This window comes from Dipodomys spectabilis, unplaced genomic scaffold, assembly GCF_019054845.1.
Source record: "Dipodomys spectabilis isolate Male_0828 unplaced genomic scaffold, ASM1905484v1 ptg000136l, whole genome shotgun sequence".
NCBI classification, from domain to species: domain Eukaryota; kingdom Metazoa; phylum Chordata; class Mammalia; order Rodentia; family Heteromyidae; genus Dipodomys; species Dipodomys spectabilis.
In genome coordinates this window covers 6,976,155-6,998,621 of record NW_024870813.1, presented here as the reverse complement: position 1 = coordinate 6,998,621, position 22,467 = coordinate 6,976,155, and the positions used below count along the sequence as shown (strand labels likewise).

At 51.5% G+C, this 22,467-nt stretch overlaps 1 protein-coding gene across 6 annotated transcripts in view; it reads left to right on the top strand.

The window, feature by feature from the left end:
* Zmiz1 (zinc finger MIZ-type containing 1) overlaps window positions 1-22,467 on the top strand; it is a 229,527-nt gene that overhangs the window by 128,482 nt on the left and 78,578 nt on the right. For all 6 annotated transcript variants that reach the window (XM_042690115.1, XM_042690111.1, XM_042690110.1 and 3 more), the window contains 2 exons: window positions 2,995-3,108; window positions 10,326-10,431. In XM_042690115.1, the coding sequence (XP_042546049.1) occupies window positions 2,995-3,108; window positions 10,326-10,431 (220 nt within the window). The remainder of the gene's footprint in view (window positions 1-2,994; window positions 3,109-10,325; window positions 10,432-22,467) is intronic.

Here is a 22,467-nt window from a genome sequence, read left to right as displayed (position 1 = left end):
CTCAAGGCGAGCACTCTACCACTTGAGCCACAGTGCCACTTGCAGTTTTTTCTGCTTATGTGGTGCTGAGGAATCAAACCCAGGGCCTCATGCATGCAAGGCAAGTGCTCTACCACTGAGCCACCTTCCCAGCCCTCCTCTCCTATATTTTTTTTTTAATTTTATTTTATTTGAGAACATACTGTACAGAGGGGTTACAATTACATGGGCAGGATAATGCATACAATTCTTACCAAGCATTGCAGCCTCCTCCTTTGTTTACCCTTCACCTCCCTTCCCAGCCTCCCCCCTCCCCCCCACCCAATCATCAATCATACCCCCTCCCCCCCCCCCCACCGACATTGTAAAGCTGGTTTTGACATGACATTTTGTACTTCTCATTGTTGCAACAGGTCCACCTGAATCCTTAAACGACTTGTTTGTCCCCATCTCCTCCACATGTTATACTGACATCAAATATAGTGAAAGCGGGGGTTACACTGTGGGGGAGGGACATACAAAGCAACAAAGAAATAATCTTATAAATGCGTTAGAAACACATGCATGAAAGAAACAAAAACATTAAAATACATATTTGAGGGTTCGTTTTCCTAACATCACATTATCTGACCTTTTCCGCTTGACTCATACCTATACTAGATATTGCAAATAAGGGAAACCATGGGACCTATGTTTCTTTGGGCCTGGCTTACTTCACTTAATATAATTTTTTCCAAGCCTTTCCATTTCCTAACAAATGGGGCAATGTCATTCTTTCTGATGGAGGCATAGAATTCCATTGTGTATATATACCACATTTTCTTGATCCATTCATCTACTGAGGGGCATCTGGGTTGGTTCCATATCTTAGCTATGGTAAATAATGCTGCAATAAACATAGTTGTGCTGGTAGCTTTAGTGTGGTCTTTTTTGTAAACATTAGGGTAAATGCCCAAAAGTGGGATTGCTGGGTCATAGGGGAGTTCTATGTGAAGTCTTTTGAGGAACCTCCATACTGCTTTCCAAAGTGGTTGAACAAGTTTACATTCCCACCAACAATGAAGTAAGGTTCCTTTCTGTCCACATCCCCTCCAGCATCTGTTGTTGTTAGAGTTCTTGATTTTCGCTGTTCTAACTGGAGTGAGGTGATATCTCAATGTTGTTTTGATTTGCATTTCTTTTATGGCTAGGGATGTTGAACATTTTTTCATGTGTCTATTGGCCATCCTTCTTTCTTCTTCAGAGAAGCTTCTCTTTAAGTCTTTCGCCCACTTATTTATTGAGCAGTTGTTTCTTTGAGGATTTGTTGTTGGGTGGTTTAATTTTTTGAGTTCCAAGTATATTTTAGATATGAGACCCTTGTCCGTTGTATGGCTAGTAAAGATCTTCTCCCAATCCGTAGGCTTTCTATTGATCTTGCTAGCTATGTCATTTGCCCTGCAGAAGCTCTGCAACCTTATGCAATCCCATTTGTCCAACCTTTCTTTGATTTGTTGTGTTTCCGGGTCTCTATTCAGAAAATTACGGCCTGAGCCAAGGAGACCTAGGGTTTCTCCTATTCCATCCTGTAATGTTTTCAGAGTGTCTGCTTTGAGTTCAAGGTCTTTGATCCATTTGGAGTTGATTCTGGTGCAGGGTGATATATAAGGATCTAGCTTTAGTTTTCTACATGTAGTTAACCAATTTTGCCAGCACCATTTACTGAAGAGGCTGTCTTTCTTCCATTCTATTGTTTTAGCTCCCTTATCGAAGATTAGATGGCTATAGGTCTGTAGGTTCATTTCTGGGTTTTCAATTCTATTCCATTGGTCCTGAGGTCTGTTCTTATGCCAATACCAAGCTGTTTTGATTACTATGGCTTTATAGTAGAGTTTGAAATTCCTCTCCTATTTTTAAACCTTGCTTTGCATGAACTATATGGTAGCAACAGTCATGGCACCCCAGGGGCAAGAAATAACTTCATACTGCCACCGCATGGTCTGCTGTGCCCCCATTTTACACACGGGGCTATGGAGGCTTCAGGAAGTGGGGGCTGTTAGAAGATGCAGGAAGAGGATGATCCCAGGAATCCTGCCCCATGGCGGCTAGCTCCATGCTCCCCAGCTTTGCATCTTACAGCAGGAGCCTGCCATTCTTAACAGTTCTTCACAGAACTGTTTACAGTTCTTTACAAAAGCTCAAGCCCCTGGGGTGGGCAACAAGGGACCCCTTTGGGGCAGCTACCATTTGTCATCCATTGCAGCACCGAGGGGACAAGGACCCAGAAACTGTCACCATCCTGCAGCTGGGCAGCTGGCTTAAAGTCCTCCACCGGGACACCTTGTGTGCCACAGCCACCCCTGGGCCAGAGTCTCATCCCAGAATCTGGCTAGGCCTGGAGCCTGGCCCATGGCACCTGATCAAGTCTTTTCCTCTCCATGTCTCATTGTCATGTCCAAAGGGCCTGGGAAGCCAAGGGTACAGTTTTATAGCTCATGCATGACCTCTCAACATGGGGACCCACGATTCTGACTCTAAATGGAGGCGAACCCCTTTCTCCTGCCCACGCCAAGGGAGATAGAGCCTGACAGTCCCAAGCCGCACACACCAGTCACAGCACAACTATAATGAGCCCAATTTGCTTGGTGAGTTTGCTCTGAAGACAGAACAGAGGGGTGAGAGTGGTGTTGATCCGGAAGAAGTCTCCGAAGCTAGCCTATCCTGGGTTAAGGAGCGCCAGCTCCAAGGGTGGGGACCCCTGTAGGGGCCACCTCCACCCCAACTCCCAGAATCAGAGGCCCTGACTTATGAGCCCTTGACTTTCATCCATCACAGGTTTCCCTGTCCTTGCGAGGGGGTAGCTTCTGGCCTCCATCCTGCTGGGGTAGGGGAGGCCCTGTGCTCAGAGGCAGGTGTGCAGAGCGGGGCTGAGGGAGTGCCTGGGTCCAGGCCTGTCCTCCCCTGGCTGGACCTGGGGTCTTCCTTGCTCAGCCTCCATCCTGGAGCCTCACACCACCTCCTTCTCTCTACCCACAGCACTTACAGAATCCTGCCAACTTCCACAATGCCGCCACGGAGCTGCTGGACTGGTGCGGAGACCCGCGGGCCTTCCAGCGGCCCTTCGAGCAGAGTCTGATGGGCTGCCTTACCGTGAGTGCAAATCTCCCTACTGCACTTGCCACCCCAGGGGGAGGACGGGGGAGGAAGAGGGGGGTACAGGCCTGTCCTTGTGTCCAGGAGGCACCAGATAATGGGAGTGAGAGCTGGAAGACACTGAGCTGGAAGGGTGGCTCTGCTGTGCTGTGTACGCTTTCTGCCAGGGTCTGATGAGGAGATTCTGTGGGTTCTCTACACTTGAGAGAGACAGGTGCACTTTGGGGAGGTCAGGGTGCTCTTCTAAGGAAAACAAGGAGACTTTTGAAAGATTCTCAGCCTTCCTTTTCACCAGACATTCATTCTTTCACTTGTTGAACATTTATTGAGCTCTTTTTCATTGCCGTTCATCCATTCACCCATCCATCTATATCCATCCATCCACTCACCCATCCATTCATCCACCCACCCATACATTCATTTATTCATTCATTCATCCTCTCACCCATTCATTCATCCATCTGTCGTCCGTTCCATCCACCATCTACCTTCTATCTGTATCCATCCATCTACTCACCCATCCATTCATCCACACATACATACACACATACATACATACATACATCCACTCACCCATCCATCTACTCATCTACTCTCCCATTCATTCACCCATCTATCCTCCAGTCCATCCACCATCCATCCATTCATCCATCTACTCACTCATCCATCTATATCTGTCCATGTCCATATTCAACCATCCATCCATCCACTCGTCCATCCACATCTAGCCATCCATCCATATCCATTCATTTATCCATCCACTCACCCATCCATCATCCATCCATCCTCCTATCCATCATCCATTCATCCACCATTCATCCATCCATCACCATCATCTATCCTTCTGAAGCATTTATTGAGCGTCTATTACATCCATCTGTCTAGCCCAATAAACACTATCAATGCCTGATTTATCATGTGTGACTTCTGCCGAGGCTTTCCCAAGTGGAATGGCCAGTGTGTAGAAGTGACTGAGAAAATCACCAATGAGGAGAGCCACCCGGAGAAGGGAGTCCCCAGCTGTCTACAAGGTAGAGCTAGTTAAGAAAGCCACTCCTCCATAAGCGCCATGCAGCTGGGGACAGAGAGAGCAACCCCAGGCTCGCAGAACAACATGTGTACATGCACAGATGGCCAGGGAGCCCAGAGAGTGAGCACAGGCTCTTGGATACACACTAGACAGAGGCCTGGCCCAGACAGAAGTCAAGGCCTGGCTTGCCAGGCTGAGGAGAACCGCGTGCAAGCTTCTGGCAGCTTGTGGTGTCTGCAGCCAAGTGGCCTGCATCCCTAAGCATTGAGGGCAGCCTCAAGGAGGCCCTGAGTCAGCGTTGAAGGGTGCGTGGGTGATGGCTTCCTGGGGGATGGACTGTCTCAGGTGTGCAGAGGATGGGGCTGGGTGCTGTCCTGGGGCCCTGCATGGGTCTAAAGAGCTCCAGGCAGCTAGGGAGACAGGAGATGAGTTTGGTCCCATCTTGGAAGAGGAGAAATGATGGCTTGGGCAGTCACCACAGAGTCCCCATTGTGAGCGAGGCCGAGCTACAAACATGGTGCATGTGGTGTCCAGAATCCACTTGGAGAGCTCCATCCTGTCACCTGCCCATTCTAAGGCCTATTCCTGACTGTGCCACGGCCACCCAGCCTCAGAAAGAGGCCTGGACTCCATGTGAGGCCTGTCTGCCTCCACAGCAGGAACTCTAGGCCATGGGGCTGCCTGATAGGGAGGCAGCTCAGAGCCTCCCAGGATGCCTCTGTCTGTCAGAAGCCCACACCATCTGGCTTCCTGTAGGCCACCTGCACTGCCCAGCCTTCCTCTTCTCAGCCCTGGGCCTCCCCTCCCCATCCCCCAGCTGCTTTAATCCTCTTTGTGGGGATCGTGGTTCTGCCTAAGCCCAGGGACATGGACAGATGTTGCCAATGTCCCCTCGCTTCCACCCCAGCTACAGGGTAAGGAGGAGGTCTTGTTAGCACACTGCCCCAAGACTGACCCTGTGGAGGACATGGGACTGAACTGGACAAAGGCCTTGGCCAGACTGGATAGATCAGTAACCAGCCTCGCTTCAGATTTGTTGTTCATTCATTCACAAGTCCCTGCCATGGGCCAGCACCATGGCCATGCTGATCTACTCAGGAAGGACACTGATCCCAGAATCCATGCAGAAGAGCAAAGACACCTCAGAGCCCTGGGAAGACAGGCAGCTTGCAATTCAGGCCACCTCCCTGGGAGGATGAAAGGCTTTTCTAATCCAAAGCAACTGTTCGTGTAAAGGCCTTGGGGTTTGGATCTAGTGGAACGGCACATGGCAAGGGCTCGCAAGGTCCAGCGAGAGGAGCCTGCTCTTAGCTGCAGAGTGGCAGGCAGGAGATGGCGGGGCAGTTGGAAGGTAGTGTGGAGGAGCTATGAAGGGCTTCCAGGAGGAAGGAAGATCTCCAGGGGGTCTCAAAGATCCAGTGCCTGCCCCCAGCCCTCCAGCCTGCCACTCAGCAAAGGGAGGCTTTGCCCCTACCCGGTCATGACAGCAAAGGTGGAGACCCCTATCCGGAGACTCGGGAGTGCTGGCCACAGGGATTGTCTGGCACGGCAAGGAGGCATTGGGAAGTCGCCCTGAGCGCCCACACTGTGCCCTCATGGATGGAGCGTGCGTGCTTGGGCTCTCCCCATTCTGAGCGCAGCTCTGGCTTCCCGGTCACTATCATCGTGGGGTGACCTCTGGAAGCTAGTTCCAGATTCCTCTGGATCCATCTGGCTTACTCCAAGGATGTAAATTAAAACCTATTTAGCCTTGGGCAGCACGTGGACGCAGTTTGGCCACCGATGTCTGAGCAGCTCAGGCTCAATTCCAGAAAGTGGCTCTGGGCCTGACCACTAGAGCGTGGGACCTCCCTGGATGCCCTGGGGCCACCCCCCTGCTCCCCGTCCTCCCTGGAGGCAGAGCACACTTAGCAGTATGCCCAGGGAGCAGCAAAAAGCCTCTAGTGGCCAGAGCCCAGGACAGAAGAGCCAGGAGGCACTCGGCAGCTCTTACCAAGCTGCAGAAGGCACCCCAAGGCCTCAGTGTGCACCCCCTCTCATCCTCGAACTCACTGCCTACCTGCTTTGGCCTGTTGTCCCGGCAATGGAGAAGGCATTTGGTACCCATTCCACTGATGAAGAAACTGAGGCCCACAGAGGTTAAATCACTTGAGTGGGGTGAGGCTAACTTGCCAGTGGCAGAAGCAGACTCCTGTCTCCTGCCTGATTTTAAAGCAACAGCAAATACCTGCTGTTACCCCAGCCCTGTGTATCAATCAAAGCAGGTAATAAAGCCTCTACCCTGAGTGGTGGACAGTGTAGCCATGGAGACAGAACCAGGACATGAAAATAGTCAGACCCACTTGTGCACCCCGGAGATGAGTTTTAAGGCACGGAGTGATTTGCCTTAGGTTGCAGAGGATGGGAAGGAGCAGGATTCAAAGACAGCCCAGCAGGCCTCCCACCTCCCTTACTACCTGGAGGATGTCAGAGAGGCATGCAAGGTCCAGGTCTCTTGCTGCCCCTTCTCTAGAGCAAGCTAGCTCTTGTAGGGAGTGGGCAGCCCATGGCCTCCAGGGGCAAGAAAGTGCTGGTCAATGAGATCATCTGACATCTAGCCTCTGGATGTCAGTTTGTCTCTGTGGCACTGAGACTGGAAGCCAGACCCTCCCTGCCTGGTAGAGGGCAGCCTCAGGCACACCAAGTCCCAGTGGCCAGCAGAGGGCAGCCGCCACCTCCAGCCTCTATTGAGGATGGGTGCTGGGGGCCCATGGGCAGTTCCGAGAGAGTCCCTAGGGCTGTGCTCACCAGGGTGGACTGGACCTTTTGAAATCACAGCTTCTCAGCTAGGCCCAATCCCCTCCTTCGCCCCCCTCACCCCAGAGCCACTTGGACCCCAAAAACCCGGGACTTCCCTGGGTGTCTTTAGCTTTAGCCAGAGAAAGCCAGAGGCTGTAACATATTCTAGGGTCATAGGGTTTAGTGTGGTTCGCTCTGTCATACCTGGGCTGGGTGATGTGGAGCAAGACCTCACCCTCTTGGGCCTCAGTGACAAAACGACACTCTACTCCCCAGCCTGTCTGTACTCACAGCAGCATGCACTCAGCCCCGAGTCCCTGTTGCTCAATAAAACCAGAGCAACAGGATTGGCAAGTGCTGGCTAAATATGGGGACCTTTGCCTCCCTGCCCCAACCCAGGCCCTGCAGGTGGGGCCTTAACCCTTTGGAGGCTAGAAAAGATTCTCTGCTTTTTTGTTTTGTTTTTGTCTTTCATTGCAGTTTGGCTTGGTTTGGTTTGGTGCTGGTATTGGGGCTTGGAACACAGGGCCTGGCTGCCTCCCTTGGCTTTTTTATTCAAGGCTAATGTTCTACCACTTGAGCCACAGTTCTTCTTCAGGCTTTTTGCTGGTTAATTTGAGATGGGAATCTCTCTGATTTGTCCATGATGGGGATCCTCCTGAGTAGCCAGGATTACAGGTGTGAGCCACAGTGCTCCGCTGGACTGCCGCCACCTGTGTTCTGGCCCTGTCACTCACTGCCAAGCTTGGTTTCTAACTCACCCTTGTTTGGTCCTCTGGAAAGGAGATGAGAAGCCCCCTGATGGAAGCTGGGCATTCTGTGCTGTGTTGTCTGAGCCTTAGCAAGCCCAAAGCCCAGAACTTTCCAGGCTCTCCAGATGCCTGACTACAAACTTGAAAAACGAGTTAGGAACCTGAGTTTTCCTGCAGGGAGACTGACGGTGAGGGTGCCCCACCCTGGGGTGACCTACACACTCTTGGGACACAGAGACAGAGACAGAGAGCACCTGTGGGACAGATGACAGGGCAGCCCTGAGCCTCTGATCTGAGGCTTGTTTGCAGAAGGCTAAACAAACACCCTCCATGCCCGTGACCAAGGCCCTCTTCTTCCCAGCCCAGTATGGACACAAGCCCAGCTGGGGGTATTCCCAGGAGAGAGGGCCCTGGGGTCCAGTCAGTTCTTCTAGGCACTGCTGGACCTGTGTCTCTCTGTGTTAAGTGAGAAGTGGCCCACAAGTACAGCTTCTCTCTTCAGTCCTAAAATGCCTATAGCTGAAAAATAGAAACCAGATTGGAGTGAAGCGTTACTGGCTCATGCCTTGTAACCCTAGCTGCTCAGGAGGCTGAGATCTGAAGATCGAGGCCCAAAGTCAGACCAGGCAGGGAAGTCTGAGGAGACTCTTATCTCCAATTAGTATCTGTCTGTCTGTCTGTCTGTCTCTGTCGGTCTCTCTCTCTTTCTCTCTCACTCTCTCTCTCTCTCTCACACATACATACACACACAAACACAAACACACACATTAAAAAATAAAAGAGCTACAAAGCTGGGCACTAGAGGCTCACACCTGTAATCCTAGCTTCTCAGGAGGCTGAGATCTGAGGGTCTTGGTTCAATTCCATGAGACTCTTATCTCTAATGAACTACCAGAAAGCTGGAAGTGGGGGTGTGGCTCAAGTGGTAAAGCACCAGCCTTCAAGGAAAAAGCACTGGTATAGATAGAGAGAGAGAGAGAGAGAGAGAGAATCAGATGGGATGCAGCATGAATAGATAGATAGATAGATAGATAGATAGATACATAGATAGATACATAGATAGATACATAGATAGATAGAATCAGAGAGGGAGGGGCTATTCTGGAAGATCCAGGGAACAGGTCCAAGCCCGTGCCAGCCTGCACACAGCTCTGGAGAGAGCCCCGTGTCTCTGGCCAGGATCCATCCACTTGAGGATGCCCCTCCCCCCGCCCCCGCCAAAACAGAGCTGCCACATCTGGGAGCACTTCTCCCAGTCAGCCATGGCCACCCCAGCTGTTTTCCATAGCGCCTCCATTTTCAAGGGTTCCTCCTTCTTAATAAGGATACCTCATTTGGCTGTTGCTAACGAGGGAGGCGGGCAGAAGGGAATTGCTCAGCCAGTCATGGGATGCCTGGGAAGGGTGGGGACAGGGTGAAGCCAGATGGGTTAGAGCCTCTGGAACCTTGTGTGGGGCCCTGGAGCACCCTGGTTGTACTGCTTCCTCCACTGGGAGATGAACAGCCCTCCCATTCTCCTCTCTCTCAACACAGGTATGACCTTGAGCTCCAATTCACAGTCATTCTAAGGCTCAATGTTAGAGGCAAACTCAGGCTGAACTTCAGAGTCCTGCATTCAGGCTAGGGAGGCCTTGGGGGGTGTTGGCCTGGCCAGGGAGCACTACCCATGCACTACAGCTCTGCCCTGGAGACCAGGGCAAGGCATGTGCTGAGCTACTGTGTGTGTGTGTGTGTGTGTGTGTGTGTGTGTGTGTGTGTGTGTGTGTGTGTGTGTGTGTGCATGCATGTGTGTCTGTGTGTGTGTGTCTGTGTGTGTGTGTGTGTACTTATGTGCTGGTCCGCCTGAGTGTTCTCCTTTGGCTTTTTCACTTAAGACCAGCACTCTGCTACTTCAGCCATAGCTCCACTCTTGTTTTTTTGGTGGTTAATTGGAGATCAGAGTCTCATGGAAGCTGGGCACGGGTGGCTCACACCTGTAATCCTAGCTACTCAGGAAACTGAGAACTGAGGATCAAAGCCAGCCTGGGCAAGAAACACCAGGAGACTCCAATTAAACACCCCAAAAAAAAGCCAGAAATGGAGCTGTGGCTCAAGTGGTAGAGCACTAGCCTTGAGCAAAGAAGCTCAGAGACAGTGCTTAGGCCCTGAGTTCAAGCCCCAGGACTTACACACGTGCACATGCACACACACACGTGTGCACACACACACATATACACAGTCTTATGGACTTTTCTGCGTGGGCTGGCTTCAAACCACCATCTTAGCCTCCTGAGTAGCTAGGATTCTAGATGGGAGCCACAGGTGTCCGGCTGTCCTGAGCTTGTGGGGTACAGTTATGAATACAGGAAGACAGGCAGAGCCAGAGCCCCCAGTCCTCAAGGAATAGCAGGCCACTTCCCCACCGTGAGATGGGAGCTCAGTGGTGGGCAGGTAGGGGGAACACGGAGGAGGCACCCATGAGGAGTAGGAGCCTGGCTAAGACCATCCAATAACAGGATGCCACCACATCTCCAGGTGACAGCTAGGGGACCAAGCATGGGAAAGTCCCAGCTCTCCGTGAGCCTCACATGTGAAATGGGTCTGTCTCCCCACTCTGGGCTTGGGGTTTTGTGGGGACAGTGACTGACCCCTGCCCTTCCTCTCCCTGCTGGCAGGTGGTCAGTCGGGTAGCGGCCCAGCAAGGGTTTGACCTGGACCTTGGTTACAGACTGCTGGCTGTGTGTGCTGCAAACCGGGACAAGTTCACTCCCAAGTCCGCTGGTAAGTGTTGCTCGTCGGCTCATATCCTGTGAAGATGGGAGGGGGAAAACTAACCTCCGGCTGTTGCCATGCTATGCCTTGGTTTGCCTAGGTATGAGGCAGGCCTCCCTGAAGCATCTCAGCCCTGTGGAGCCACAGATGGGGGTGGGCCTTTCCCAGCAGGCACTTGCCCCAGGGTTGTCGTAGGGCTGTGGGGATCCCCAGGCAGGCTGCTTTCCCCAGGAAAGGCACTGTGCTAAAGGCAGACTCCTTTGGTTACCCTCTAGTGTGAGCATTGGATCCATTCTCAGAAAACTGAGGCTTAGAGAAACAGAAAAGACTTCTTGGGTCACACAGCCTGGTTAACCCAGATCATGCAGATACCTACAGAATCACCATGAACCACCCTTCCTTACACTCCTCCGTGTTCATTCACTCATTCATCCACTCACTCATCCAAAATTCCACTTATTTAAAAAACACACACACAACTAAATGATGTGTTGGGCTGGGAAGATGGCTCAGTGGTAGAGTGCTTGCCTTGCATGCATGAGGCCCTGGGTTCGATTCCTCAGCACCACATAAGCAAAAAAGCCGGAAGTGGCGCTGTGGCTCCAGTGGTAGAGCGCTAGCCTTGAGCTGAAGAGCTGAGGGACAGTGCCCAGGCCCAGAGTTCAGGCCCCATGACTGGCGGAGGAAAAAAAAAAAAAACTAAATGATGTGGTGGCTTAGTATTTGTGATCCTAGCTACTCAGGAGGCTGAGATCTGAGGATTGCAATTCTAAGCCAGCCAGGGAAGAAAAGTCCAGAAGACTGTGAACTCCAATTAACAACCAAAAAGCCGGAAATAGTACTGTGACCTTGAGCAGCAAAACCCAAGCAAGAGGCGGAAACCTTGAGTCCAAGGCCCAGTACTAGCACCCATGCATGCTCATGGACACACACACACACACAGAGGTACATTCTTAAAAGCCTGCTGTGCACACTGTGACCGTGTCACAGATGGGCCCAGCTAAGATCACAGTTTCTAAGCCTACCACTGGAGGCTTTAAGCTCACTAAAGATACGGTTTATCTGGTACAGCATCTCACTACTATAGTCCCAGCCAGTTGCGCGTCTAAGAGAGGCATATTATTTTTTAGTCCAGCCTAGGCAATAGATTGAACCCATCTCAAAAATAAAACAAAAAATAAAGCCATAGTTTTATGCTTGCCACTGTCCTCTCTGAGGCAGCAGATATGTGTAAGCGTTAAGCCAGGCAGACCTGTGACAGTCTCATGGTCATTTGTGAAGCATGCAGTCTCTGGGTCTCAACTCCTCTGGATGGCAGGGGGTGATCATGTGACTTGTCTTGCTCAGATCGTGTAAGTTTATAAACATGTGATGTGATGTGTGAACTCTGTGTCTGGGTTTTGTTACCATTCGCTATTGATTCAGAATAAGGCATGATAAAAAAAATGAGAGTATTTTATAATAATCAAAACAGTGGAGTGACAGTGGCTCATGGCCTATAATCCTAGCTACTCAGGAGACTGAGATCTGAGGATTGTGTTTCAAAGCCAACCTGGGCAGGAAAGTCCACGAGACTCTTATCTCCAATTAACCACCAGAAAACCGGAAGTGGCACGGTGGCCACTAGCTTTGAGTGAAAGAGCTCAGGGACAGCACCCAGGCCCTGAGTTGAAGCCCCACAATCGATAAAAACAAAAAAGAACGAAAAATAAGTAATCAAAACAGACATTTTCCTGTGATTTGCTAGCCAGTTCTCTGGAGCATATCTAGAAACAGCCTTTGTGAAAATATTTGAAAGGCCTCTCAGGAAGCATTTCCATACATGGGCTCGAAGGCATATGCCTCCTGTCCACACAAGCTTCACCATAGATAGCACCTTGCTTACAGAAAGCTGTGTGATGCCCTCACACGCCATTTCTGCTGATATCGGCAGTATTCACAAGAAGTCAGTATAAGTTAGAAGCTATTAGAAACCCAGACTTAGCCAGGCAATACTTCACTCACACCAGCTATGCAGGTGAGGATGGTGCTCAGTCCCCCAGGTGAACAAGCCAGGGCCCTGTCCCATGAAATTTACCTTCTTGTGGAAAGGGTTCAGCAAGCTTTTTCCTTGAAGGGTCGGAGAAAGGTCTACTTTAGGCCCTATGAATTGGAGGGGAGCAGTCATGGGCCATCTGTAAAGGGGTGAGTGTGGCTGATGCCAACAATGTTTTATTAATTTATGTTTACGTGGCACCAAGGAATCAAACCCAGGTCCTCGTGCATGCAAGGCAAACACTCTACCGCTAAACCACATTCCCTGCCACCAATAAAGTGTTATTTGTGAAAATAAGTGATAGCCTATGCAGACCATTGATCAAATGATTAGGGATGTGGTGGAAGTGTGCATGCATTGGGGCAAGGGGGTGGGGGGGTGGGGAGGAGAGGGGAGTTAAATCTGTAAGCTTGAGTTGTGCTAATTGCCATGAAGGAAAAGCTGAGACTTGGGGGCCTCATACTGTGCTGGAATCTAGATGGACTCCCCTAAAACTGAGAAAGAATTGAACAGGTAAAGAAATAGTGGATGAACTCCTTTTCTGGTGAAGAGAGCAACCTGTGCAAATGCCCTGGGATAGGAGAGGAGCATTGCTTGGTGTTCGAATCAAGACAAAGGAGGTTGTTCTGGAACCCAGAGGCAAGGAACTGTGTGCTTAGTCATCAGTGGCTGAACCTGCAGCGCCCAACTTGAAAGTTGTAGCCTTTATCCTAAGGCTAATAAGGATATGTTCAAAACTGTCCATTTATGAAAACTATTCCTGCTATCAGAAGCCTGATTGCAAGGGTGGCTGCAGGGGCCATTTGGCCAATCGCTGGGGAAGATTGGGTGCCTGATGATGCTGAATCAGGGAAACAAGAGTGTAGTGGAGAGACAGGAAACGTATATTAAGAGGTATAACGGAATTTGTAGTGGAACATTTGTCTGGTTCCGTCTCTAGCACAGTAATCAATCGGTCAATCCATCAATCAATCAATCATTAGGCAAAACCAAGACAGGGAATTCCTAACCAGAGAGGAAGAAGAAAAGAAAGCTGTTCTGGAAGTTCCCGCTACTTCTTGGTGGAGGGTGTGTTAAGCCCTTTGACTACCAGTGCATGCTGGGTGCTCTCCTGTGTTTTGCGGTAGTTCTTGCATCATGAGACAGATATTACCTAGGGATGAGGGCAATGGAGCCCAATGTGGGCCTGTGGCCAGCCATAAATGACAACTTGAACATTATCATAGGTGACTCCAAAGCTTATCAGGGTTGTAAACCAGGGGACCACTGTTCACGACTGTGTCTTTCCACATGGCCCTGTGCCTTTCCAAGTACCATTTCCAGTGTCGCCGCTTCTCCTGAAACAAGGTTGTATTCTTTCTTTCCTGTCTTCACCCTTAGCTGAGCACAGCTATTTAGTTGACAGAGCCCCTTACCATGCACTGTCCACACACAAGGCTTGTTAGGCCCTGGGGATGAGTTCTCAGGGTACCCATTTTTTCAGCTGCAAACACTGAGATGCAGTGTGCCTGTGGCTTAGCATCCCTAGAGGTCCCTTGACTGGACTCAAACCTGGATCATCCTTGGTTCACCTTTCACAGGGCACAGTCTGGGGAGGGGGCCCTCAGCAGCAGCTTCTAGCTAGCAGACATAGGAAGGGCTTGGGTGCAGGCTGGCCAGGGAGAGGGCTGGTGGGCACAGGGAAGCAAAGCAGTGATATCAGTTTCAGGAGCTCCTGGCTCCATGGGTGGGTATGCATGACCTGGGGTGACCCTGCCCTGGAGAGGCTGCAGGTGTCAGTTTCCCCCCATCCTTCCCAGGAGGTCTCTGCATCCTAACTGTGCCTGCAGCCAGTGGCTGCCTCTTCTCCCTCCTGTCTTCCCATCTGTCTGGGCTCCACTCTGTCTGGCAGTTGTCCCTGTCCTTCCTCCCTGAGGGGCGCTGGTGTCTGGTTGTCTGGCCATTCCTTCCTTGCCACTGTTATCCATGTCTAGCTTGTCTTTCTGCATTTCTGTCTTTCTGCGTTGCTCCCTGTGCAAGTGTGCATGTGGCTGGAATCTGTGCAAGGGTGTGTGTGTATGTGTGTGTGTGTCTGTCTATCTGTCTGTCTGTTTTGGGGGGGCAGGGCCAGGGTTGAGAGCATCTGTCTGTATGTGCATGCCTAATGCATTTGGCTGTGCATTGAGGGGTGTATGTGTGCGTAGCTGTGTATGTCTGTGTACGGTGTGGGGAGGGGTGCGTGTGTGCACGTGTGCATGGCTGCGTCTGTGGGCGCCGCTCACCGCCCCTCTCCCTGTCTGTCTCTTCTGTCAGGAGGCCAGGCTGGGCCCCCGAGGAGGATGAGATCATGCCGTGCAGAGAGGTTCATTGTCAGGAGAGCTGGCGGAGAGCCGGGCTGTGCGCAGAGCATCGGTGGCTATGAGCAGGCGCACGGGCCCTCAGGGTAGCGTGTGTGTGTGTGTGTGTGTGTGTGTGTGTGTGTGTGTGTGTGTGTGTGTGTGATAGAGACAGAGAGTGTGGAGTGTGAACACAGCCCAGACGCTGCAGCGAGCCGCCCAGGCAGGCATCTCCACGTGGGGCCCTCTTATACCCAGCCCCCAGCTCTTTGTTCTGGTGCAGCCGTCAGCCTCTGCGCGTCCACAGAACAGGAGCCTGCGCGTGCACACCAGATGCATCCTCAGCCCACCACTCCTGGGGGCCAGCTGCATACCCTCTCCTGCGTCATGCAGAAGGTCACCTGCCCACCCCCACCCCCCAGCACCTTGCCACCCCCCTGGCTCTCTTCTGAGGCGGTGGCATGCCCACCCATCCCCACCCCCACCATGTGCCAGCCAGCCATCAGCAACTTGGAAGAAACATCAGCCTCCTGAACATAGAGTGGTCCATCCTGTTGGCTACGTGTATGCCACGCACCAGGCAAGCGTTCTCTCCAAGGTCTCCAAGAGCCCTCTGCACGTCTCTGTGAGGTGTCCATGCTTGGATAAATCCATGTCACCTCAGCTGACCCCCACCCCCACCCCCTGAGCAGCCAGTATGCATTGAAATAAATAGAAGTGGAAATGTCTGAGCCCGGGAACCAGAGCACACGACCACCCCCAAGCCACAGCAAGACCCAGGACAGAACCCAGACAGGGCCTGGGGTGCCCCTGCCTTTCCTAGCACCCTGCGTTTTCCCCCCTGAAGCAGTGAGGACTGCGGACTCTCATCCAGGTGCTGCTGTCTGTCGGCTGTAGGAATGTGCTTGCCTGGGAGGTGTGGGAGGCCCCAGGATGTCCTGGGGCTGTCTGAGAAAGGCCCCAGCAGGTGCTTAGAGCAGAACTTGGGACCTCTGGAGAGTGGCCGGGCAGGAAGAGGCCTGGTTCCTTAGGGACAGGTGGAGGATATTTGTGGATCACTGCATACAAGTGGGCTACCATGGTCTGTGGCCTGCAAGTATCTCAGCTAGGAATTAAGACAATATATAATGGCTCTCCACCTTTGCTGTTTGCAAGGCCACACCCATTGGAAATGCCTGGCTTTCTTTGAAGAGGACTGACTATAGATCTGATCACTAACCCCTGAGACAAGGGCCATGCCCATCCCCTCCCTCCCTGCTGTCTTATACCACAGCTGAGGACAGGTGTGTGGCTGACCCTCTGCTCAGAGCTCACCATTACATCCTAACACAGAAGCCTGGGCCCCAGGGACCAGTTTCAGGTCCCCACACACCCGCTTGTTCTGGTCTTCCCTCCATGTACCCACAGAGGTGAAAGATGTCAGCAGCAGATCACAGGAGGGTCTGTGACATACTTTGGGCCCTCAGCCAGCCTGGAGATAAAGAATCTGGGACCCTCCACTCCCTTCCCTTCCTGTCTGTGTGTGTGGCCCCTGAAAACAGGGCCTAGGAAGAAGTTGGGTTGTTCCCTGGCTTTCCTAGTCACAGGGGGCTTTGAGCAGAGCCCATGCAGCAGCCTCAGGCTCAGAGAAAGACTCCAATACCAGAGCCCCAGTGTAAACATCTTACCTTTACCAAAGAGGGATGGAGAGAAGACAAAGGCACCAGAGGCCAACGGGTCATTTCTGCCTCTCCTACCTACGAATCTTTAAGCAGGAAAAGGCAGTCGTGAGCCATTGTGAATGCCAACCCTTCTTGCTCCCACCTGACCAAATTGGGGGAGACCTGCTATGATTGGGAGGGGGAGCAGGTAGGCATTCTGTTTTATTTGCTCCCATCTCCACCCTCATGCTTCCCAATAGCCACTTTCCATCTTCCAGCCCAACCCTCCCTGCACCCCCCCCCACCCCCAGTTCATAGCCACCTTCCGGTTGGCCGGGAGGACAAATGTTCTCATTCAGGGACACCCTGCCAGAGCTGTCTCTCTAAAGACAAAGCTGTGCGCATCTCTGCGTGAAAAACGGCTTGCGGCCGCCCGGCAAGCAGGGCGGGATTGGTGGGTGCAAATTGCTGGGGATTTGTTAGCAGCTGCCAGCTTCCCCCAGAGACAGCAGGCAGGCAAGGCCCTGCCCTTGAAACACAGCCACCCAGCTGGCCGGGGCACCTTTCCAAGGCCAGGAACGACTCCGTCCTGGACACCTACTCTGTCTTATATCCAAGCTCAGCAGAACAAGAATGTGGAGGAGGACTCTCTCCTTCTGCTCAGTCACCTGCACCCCATGGCCAGCCAGGCACCCCAGGGAAGACTCTGGATTTCATCACCAGCCTCCTGGGGAAATGAATGGTGGTCAGATCTGTGCAGTGGACCAAACCTGTTCATGGTCATGCCTCTTGCCATTATGGCTGTGCGAGAGCTCTTGCTCTCATTAGCACACCCAGTTTCAGAGGAGGAAACTGAGGCCCAGAGAGGGAAAGATGGGACTAGGTCTGGTGCTGGAAGTAGGACTAGCCCCCCAGAAGGATCTGTTCTGGAGCTCAGGGAGTTGCTGTTTGCCTTCTGAGTAACCAGGAGTATGTGGAGGGAGGGCTGACCTTGGGCAGTGGCCCTCGTTCCTCCTCCTCCCCCAGCTCCCTGAGGAATGTGGCCTGGGACCTGGTGGCCTTGCTCTGGTCTTGGAGAAAAGGCACAGTGGGAGGAGATCTCTGCACTTGGCGTTCCCAGGCTGAGAAGGGAGGGGGGCAGGGTGACTGGATGATCCCTGGGGTTCCGGTGCACACAGTGTGGCGGGAGGAGGGAGGCAGAGCTGTGGCAGAAGTGAGGAGAGAGGGCAGATGGGGAACAGTTTCTAGCCTTTCCATTCCGTGGCTACTGCAAACCAGACCTGTGTGGAAATACTCAGGGTTTTGTGAGTGTTTTTTTTTTTTTTTGAAACAGCAACAAATGGTCAATTTTGTATCTGATCTCCATCAGATACAAAAGCGTGTGTGGATCTCAGCACAGAAAACAGAATGTCCTAAAATATCAACCTAAAAAGAATGGGTCTATCTGGATAAGAGTGATGGGCCGGGGGCGGGGATGGGGGGGGGGGTGGACAGGCTTCAAGCCTTGGTGGCTCTTTGTGGCTGGGGGTCTCTTCCAAGCTGATCAGAGTTGGCAGAATAGGTGATCCAAGAGCCTATCTCCTGACTGGCTCAGCTGACTCCCTATCCAGCCATCTCTGGTTAACCAAGAGCCCTGTCTCCCCTTCCTTGCTGGATTTGCTCTTAGCTGTGTGAGGGCAGGGATCTAGACCTGGGGTCTAGCCAGTGGCAAGCTACTTGTCTTGAGACAGGAATATCGGGACAAGGGCAACAGCCCATGATGGAGGGGGGTCTGGGGGTATATTTTAAATAAGAGAACTGAAACCCTCTCAAAACAGGCCTGCTCTTCCCTGGGCCCTCAGTACAACAATCCAGAGCCCCTGGTTGGGAGAGGGTGCTAAGATGAATGAAGCACAAGGTAAGGAGGCAGGCTGCTGGACACCTGGGGCTCAGCACTGGAGCCCAGGACTCTGATGGACCAGGAACAATGTGAGCCTTACCTGCTGGGAACCATTATTAACCGTCCACCATTATTGGTTGTTGATTGCTGGGAGATGGAGGTAGGATAAAGAAGGTTCTGGGTGAGGTCAGGCTGGATGACAGCCTGTACAGTGACCAGGGTGTGTATGTGTGTGTGTGTGTGTGTGTGTGTGGGCGCGTGCGCGCGCGCATCTGTCTGTCTGTCTGTCTGTCTACGTGAGGTACCTCTAGTACCTGCCTCAAGACCTCTCCATGTTTTTGCTCCTGCATCTGTCCCCATCCCCTCAGCTGTCCCCATCCCCTCTTTTCTGGTTATGTTGTGTCTCTCATTTGGACTTCCCTGTGGGAATGGCAAGAGGAAAATGTGTGGCCACCATGCCTGGCACTTAAAGTCCATGGAAGCCACACCCCGGGTCTGGGTTTATCTGCAGGTGTCTGTCCAACAGCTGGACCCTGAGTGTGTTCTCTGCCAGGTGGAAAGGAATGTGAGAGGGCAGAGGTCAGGGTTAAAGTATGCTTTAAACCAGAACCGTTGCTGAGTGTGGGTGCTTCACACCTACAATCTTAGCTACTCAGAAGGCTGAGATCTGAGGATCAAGGTTTAAAGCCAGCTTGGGTAGGAAAGTCTGTGAGACTCATCTCCAATGAGCCACAAAAAGCTTGGAGTAGAGATAGGGCTCATCTGATAAGAGTGCCACCTTTGAGTGACAAAGCTCAAGGACAGCACCCATGTCCTGAGATCAAGCCCCAGTATTGGTGCGTGCATGCACGCACGCGCGCACACACACACACACACAGAGGTTGTCCTCTTAGCATCCCAGAGATGGGGCAATAACTAATAAGCTAATGGTTCTCTTACTGGGACCCCTGACCACCTAGGCTACCAGGTGGGCCAACTCTCCTGGCTCACCCTTGGGGACGCACCATCTAGAGAGAATCAGCACCACCCAGCACCAATTTCTCCTTCAATCTGGGGTATCTGCAATGCTTCGTGGCTGCAGGAAAAATGATGAGGTGGCAGTGGTGTGGGAGTCTTCTCAAAGTGAAAAACACCAACCCAGAATCTCAAAGGCAAGGGAAGATGAGCCTCTTGTAACCAGGCCTACTTTGCTCTGAGCCCCAGAGCCTGCAAACACAGAAATGCAACACACACCGTCTTTGCTCTTGTGGTTTGAACTAAATGAGCATTTCCATTCTGTGTATATGGGAAGACAGAAAAGCCCTTCACCAGCTGTGCGTATCCAGTTCCGTGAATCCCCAAGGCAGGCTCACTTGTACTTGAAGAAGGAAACTGAGGCCAGGCATTGGTGGCTCGTGCCTGTAATCCTAACTACTAACTACTCAGGATGCTAAGATAAAAGCATGTTGGTTTGAAGCCAGCCTAGGCAGACATATCTAAGAGACTCCAGTGAACTTGCAAAAAACAGGAAGTGAAGGTATGTGCCAGCCTTGAGCAAAAAGCTAAAGGACAATGCCCAAGCCCTGAGAAGACCTAGTATGGGCACAAAGGGGAAAACAAGGTAGTGGAAGAGAAAGGGAGGGAGGGAGGGATAGAAGAAGGCAGGCAGGCTCTGTAAAATGGACAGGAGGCCTTGTCTGGGACTGAAATGGAACCAGAACTCCAGTCGGGCCAGCTCTGCCTCTTCAGGTTGCCAGGGACCTAAGATGCTCTAACAGTCCCCTGCCTCTCTGTAGTTGCAAGGCCCCTGGCACAGGATTACCTTTCTGAGACTTCTTATGAGGTCCTCCAGCTTCCTACCCCATAGATGCCCTCTGGACAGAAAGACCTGCCAAAGCAGTCTCTTTTCCCCTCCCCAGGGTGCCCTAAGGCTTAATAAAGCCCTCAACAGCAATTAATTCTGCAAAGGAAAGCCAGGTAAGAGGATCAAGGAAGCCAGAGCTTTGGTTTTAAGATGGGCTTAGCTTTCTTGCCCCCAGAGGAAGGATTCTGGGGTGTGAGAGTGAAATGGAGCCAGAACTCAGCAGGAAGTGGGTGAGTCGGTTATGGAAGTTCTTTAGTGAACGTTGTAAACCACAGCTTTGCAGATACCTTCTGGGATAGACAGACAGGAATTAAGAACAGAGCAGTTATTATCCGGCTTGCTTATTTAGACTCAGAGGTCTGGGGCAGGTCAGGGAAGGACATATGGATTAGGAAATAATCTGACTTCTAGCCATTTGGTCAGCTTGTGTGAGCTCATCTACTTCATGATCTCACATATATACTCAGGACCACCCACTTTACAGGTGGGGAAAGATTTAGAAAGCTTCAATTGTTTGATCATTTGATCATCAGTTATCATTTGGCTTTTTTTTTTTTAGTGAGGCACTGAAAATAGCCAGAATTAGAATCGATGCCAGTGTCTCACACCTGTGATCCTACTCAGAGGGCTGAGATCTGAAGATCATAGTTTGAAGCCAGCCCAGGCACAAAAGTCCATGAGATTCTTATCTGCAATTAATCATCAAAAACCTAGAAGTGAAGCTGTGGCTCAAGTGGTCTTGAATGAAAAGAAAATACAGTGAGAGCACAGGCTCTGAGTTCAAGCAACAGCACTAGAACAAAAACAACAACAACAACAAAAGTAGGAGCAGAGTTCCTACTCAGGCCTTAGTATTCTATGTATGATCTTCACCTCATCTTGCATCTTCTTGGGATGGTGGTACAAAATACATAGCACTGGGAGCTATCTCCACAAGGTTCAGAACATGATAACTAATTATTAAGCTTTGCAACCTAGGCTCTGAAACCTACTAGCAGTGTAACTCTATGCAAATCCTTTCACTTCTCTAAGCTTGGGAGACCAGTGGATCTAGAATCCGCATCTCTTGGTTGGAGCAGCAGCAACTCGGTTTCCGTGGCAACCCAGCTGGCTCTTCAGGGACCATCTGGATCCCCTCACCTTGGTGAGGTGCTGCCCAGGCAACCAGGTGTTTATGTTTTGCAGTAGAGACTTTGTAAGGTGGTAATTTCCTCTCTGGGGACAGGGTGGTGGCCAGGGCAGGTGGCTAAGAAGGAAGCCAAGTCATCTTGGTCATGCCAGCTTCCCCTTTGCTGTTCCTGGGCTCAGAGAAAGACAGAACCTTGGAGCTTGGAGCTCTGGTCAGCAACTTTCCTCGAAAAATCTTGAACAGCTGCTTTGTTATGTTCCCAGGAACAGTTTGTGGCTTGTTGAGGCTGGCCACTTGGCAAATTCTGCCTGGGGCTGTACTCCTGTCGGGAATTCCAAAAGACTCGGTCTCACCTGTTTGGGATGAAGAGACACTATTGTCTCTGGCAGGAAACAGGAATTATTGGGGGAGGGGGTATTGGAGACTGCCTTTCAAATAGGCTCCTAATTATAACGACAGCAGAAACTCAATGCAATAGCTAAATTCACCCCTGCAATGTCAGGAAGAAGATGCTGTCTGCTCCCTCATACAGCTGCAGGTCAGGGATGCTGAGGAAAGGCTGGGGACTGATGTGGAAGCCCCTGAGCTAGCTGCTTTCAGCAAGAAGTTCTCAACATAGGCTGGGTTGGAGCAATAGGTCCAAAGTTCGGGTCAGTCATCTCTCATTACTGAATATCAATGAGCTTGCCATGGAAGAGACCACCATGGAACACTCCTGTCCCTTCCCAGATGTAAACTGAGGCTCAGAGAGTTAAATCTAGAGATCAGGGTTCTACAGCTGGGGAGGGACTAGTCCAAGATCAGAACTTAGTACATTCTGTGTGAGAAAGGAAAGCTGCCTTCCTCAGTGGGTACTGTCCCTGAAGTTTCTTGCTCAAGGCTGGCACTCTACCCCTTGAGCCACAGCTCCACTTGCAGCTTTTTGGTGGTGCATTGGAGATAAGAGACTCCTGCCCAAGCTGACTTTGAACCTTGATTCCCCAAATCTCAGCCACCTGAGTAGCTGGGATGACAGGAGAGAGCCACCAATTCCTAACTAACCTGCAGCCTCTTTCTGAGTGGAACAAAGCAGATTTCTGCCTGTCTTCTGTTCCCATATGTTTCTCTCTCCTTCCTCCTTTCCTCCCTTTCAGACTCTGTCTCCTTATTTTTTCTCTCCCACTCTATTTCCTTTGTCTCTCTCTCTCTCTCTCTCACCCTGGGG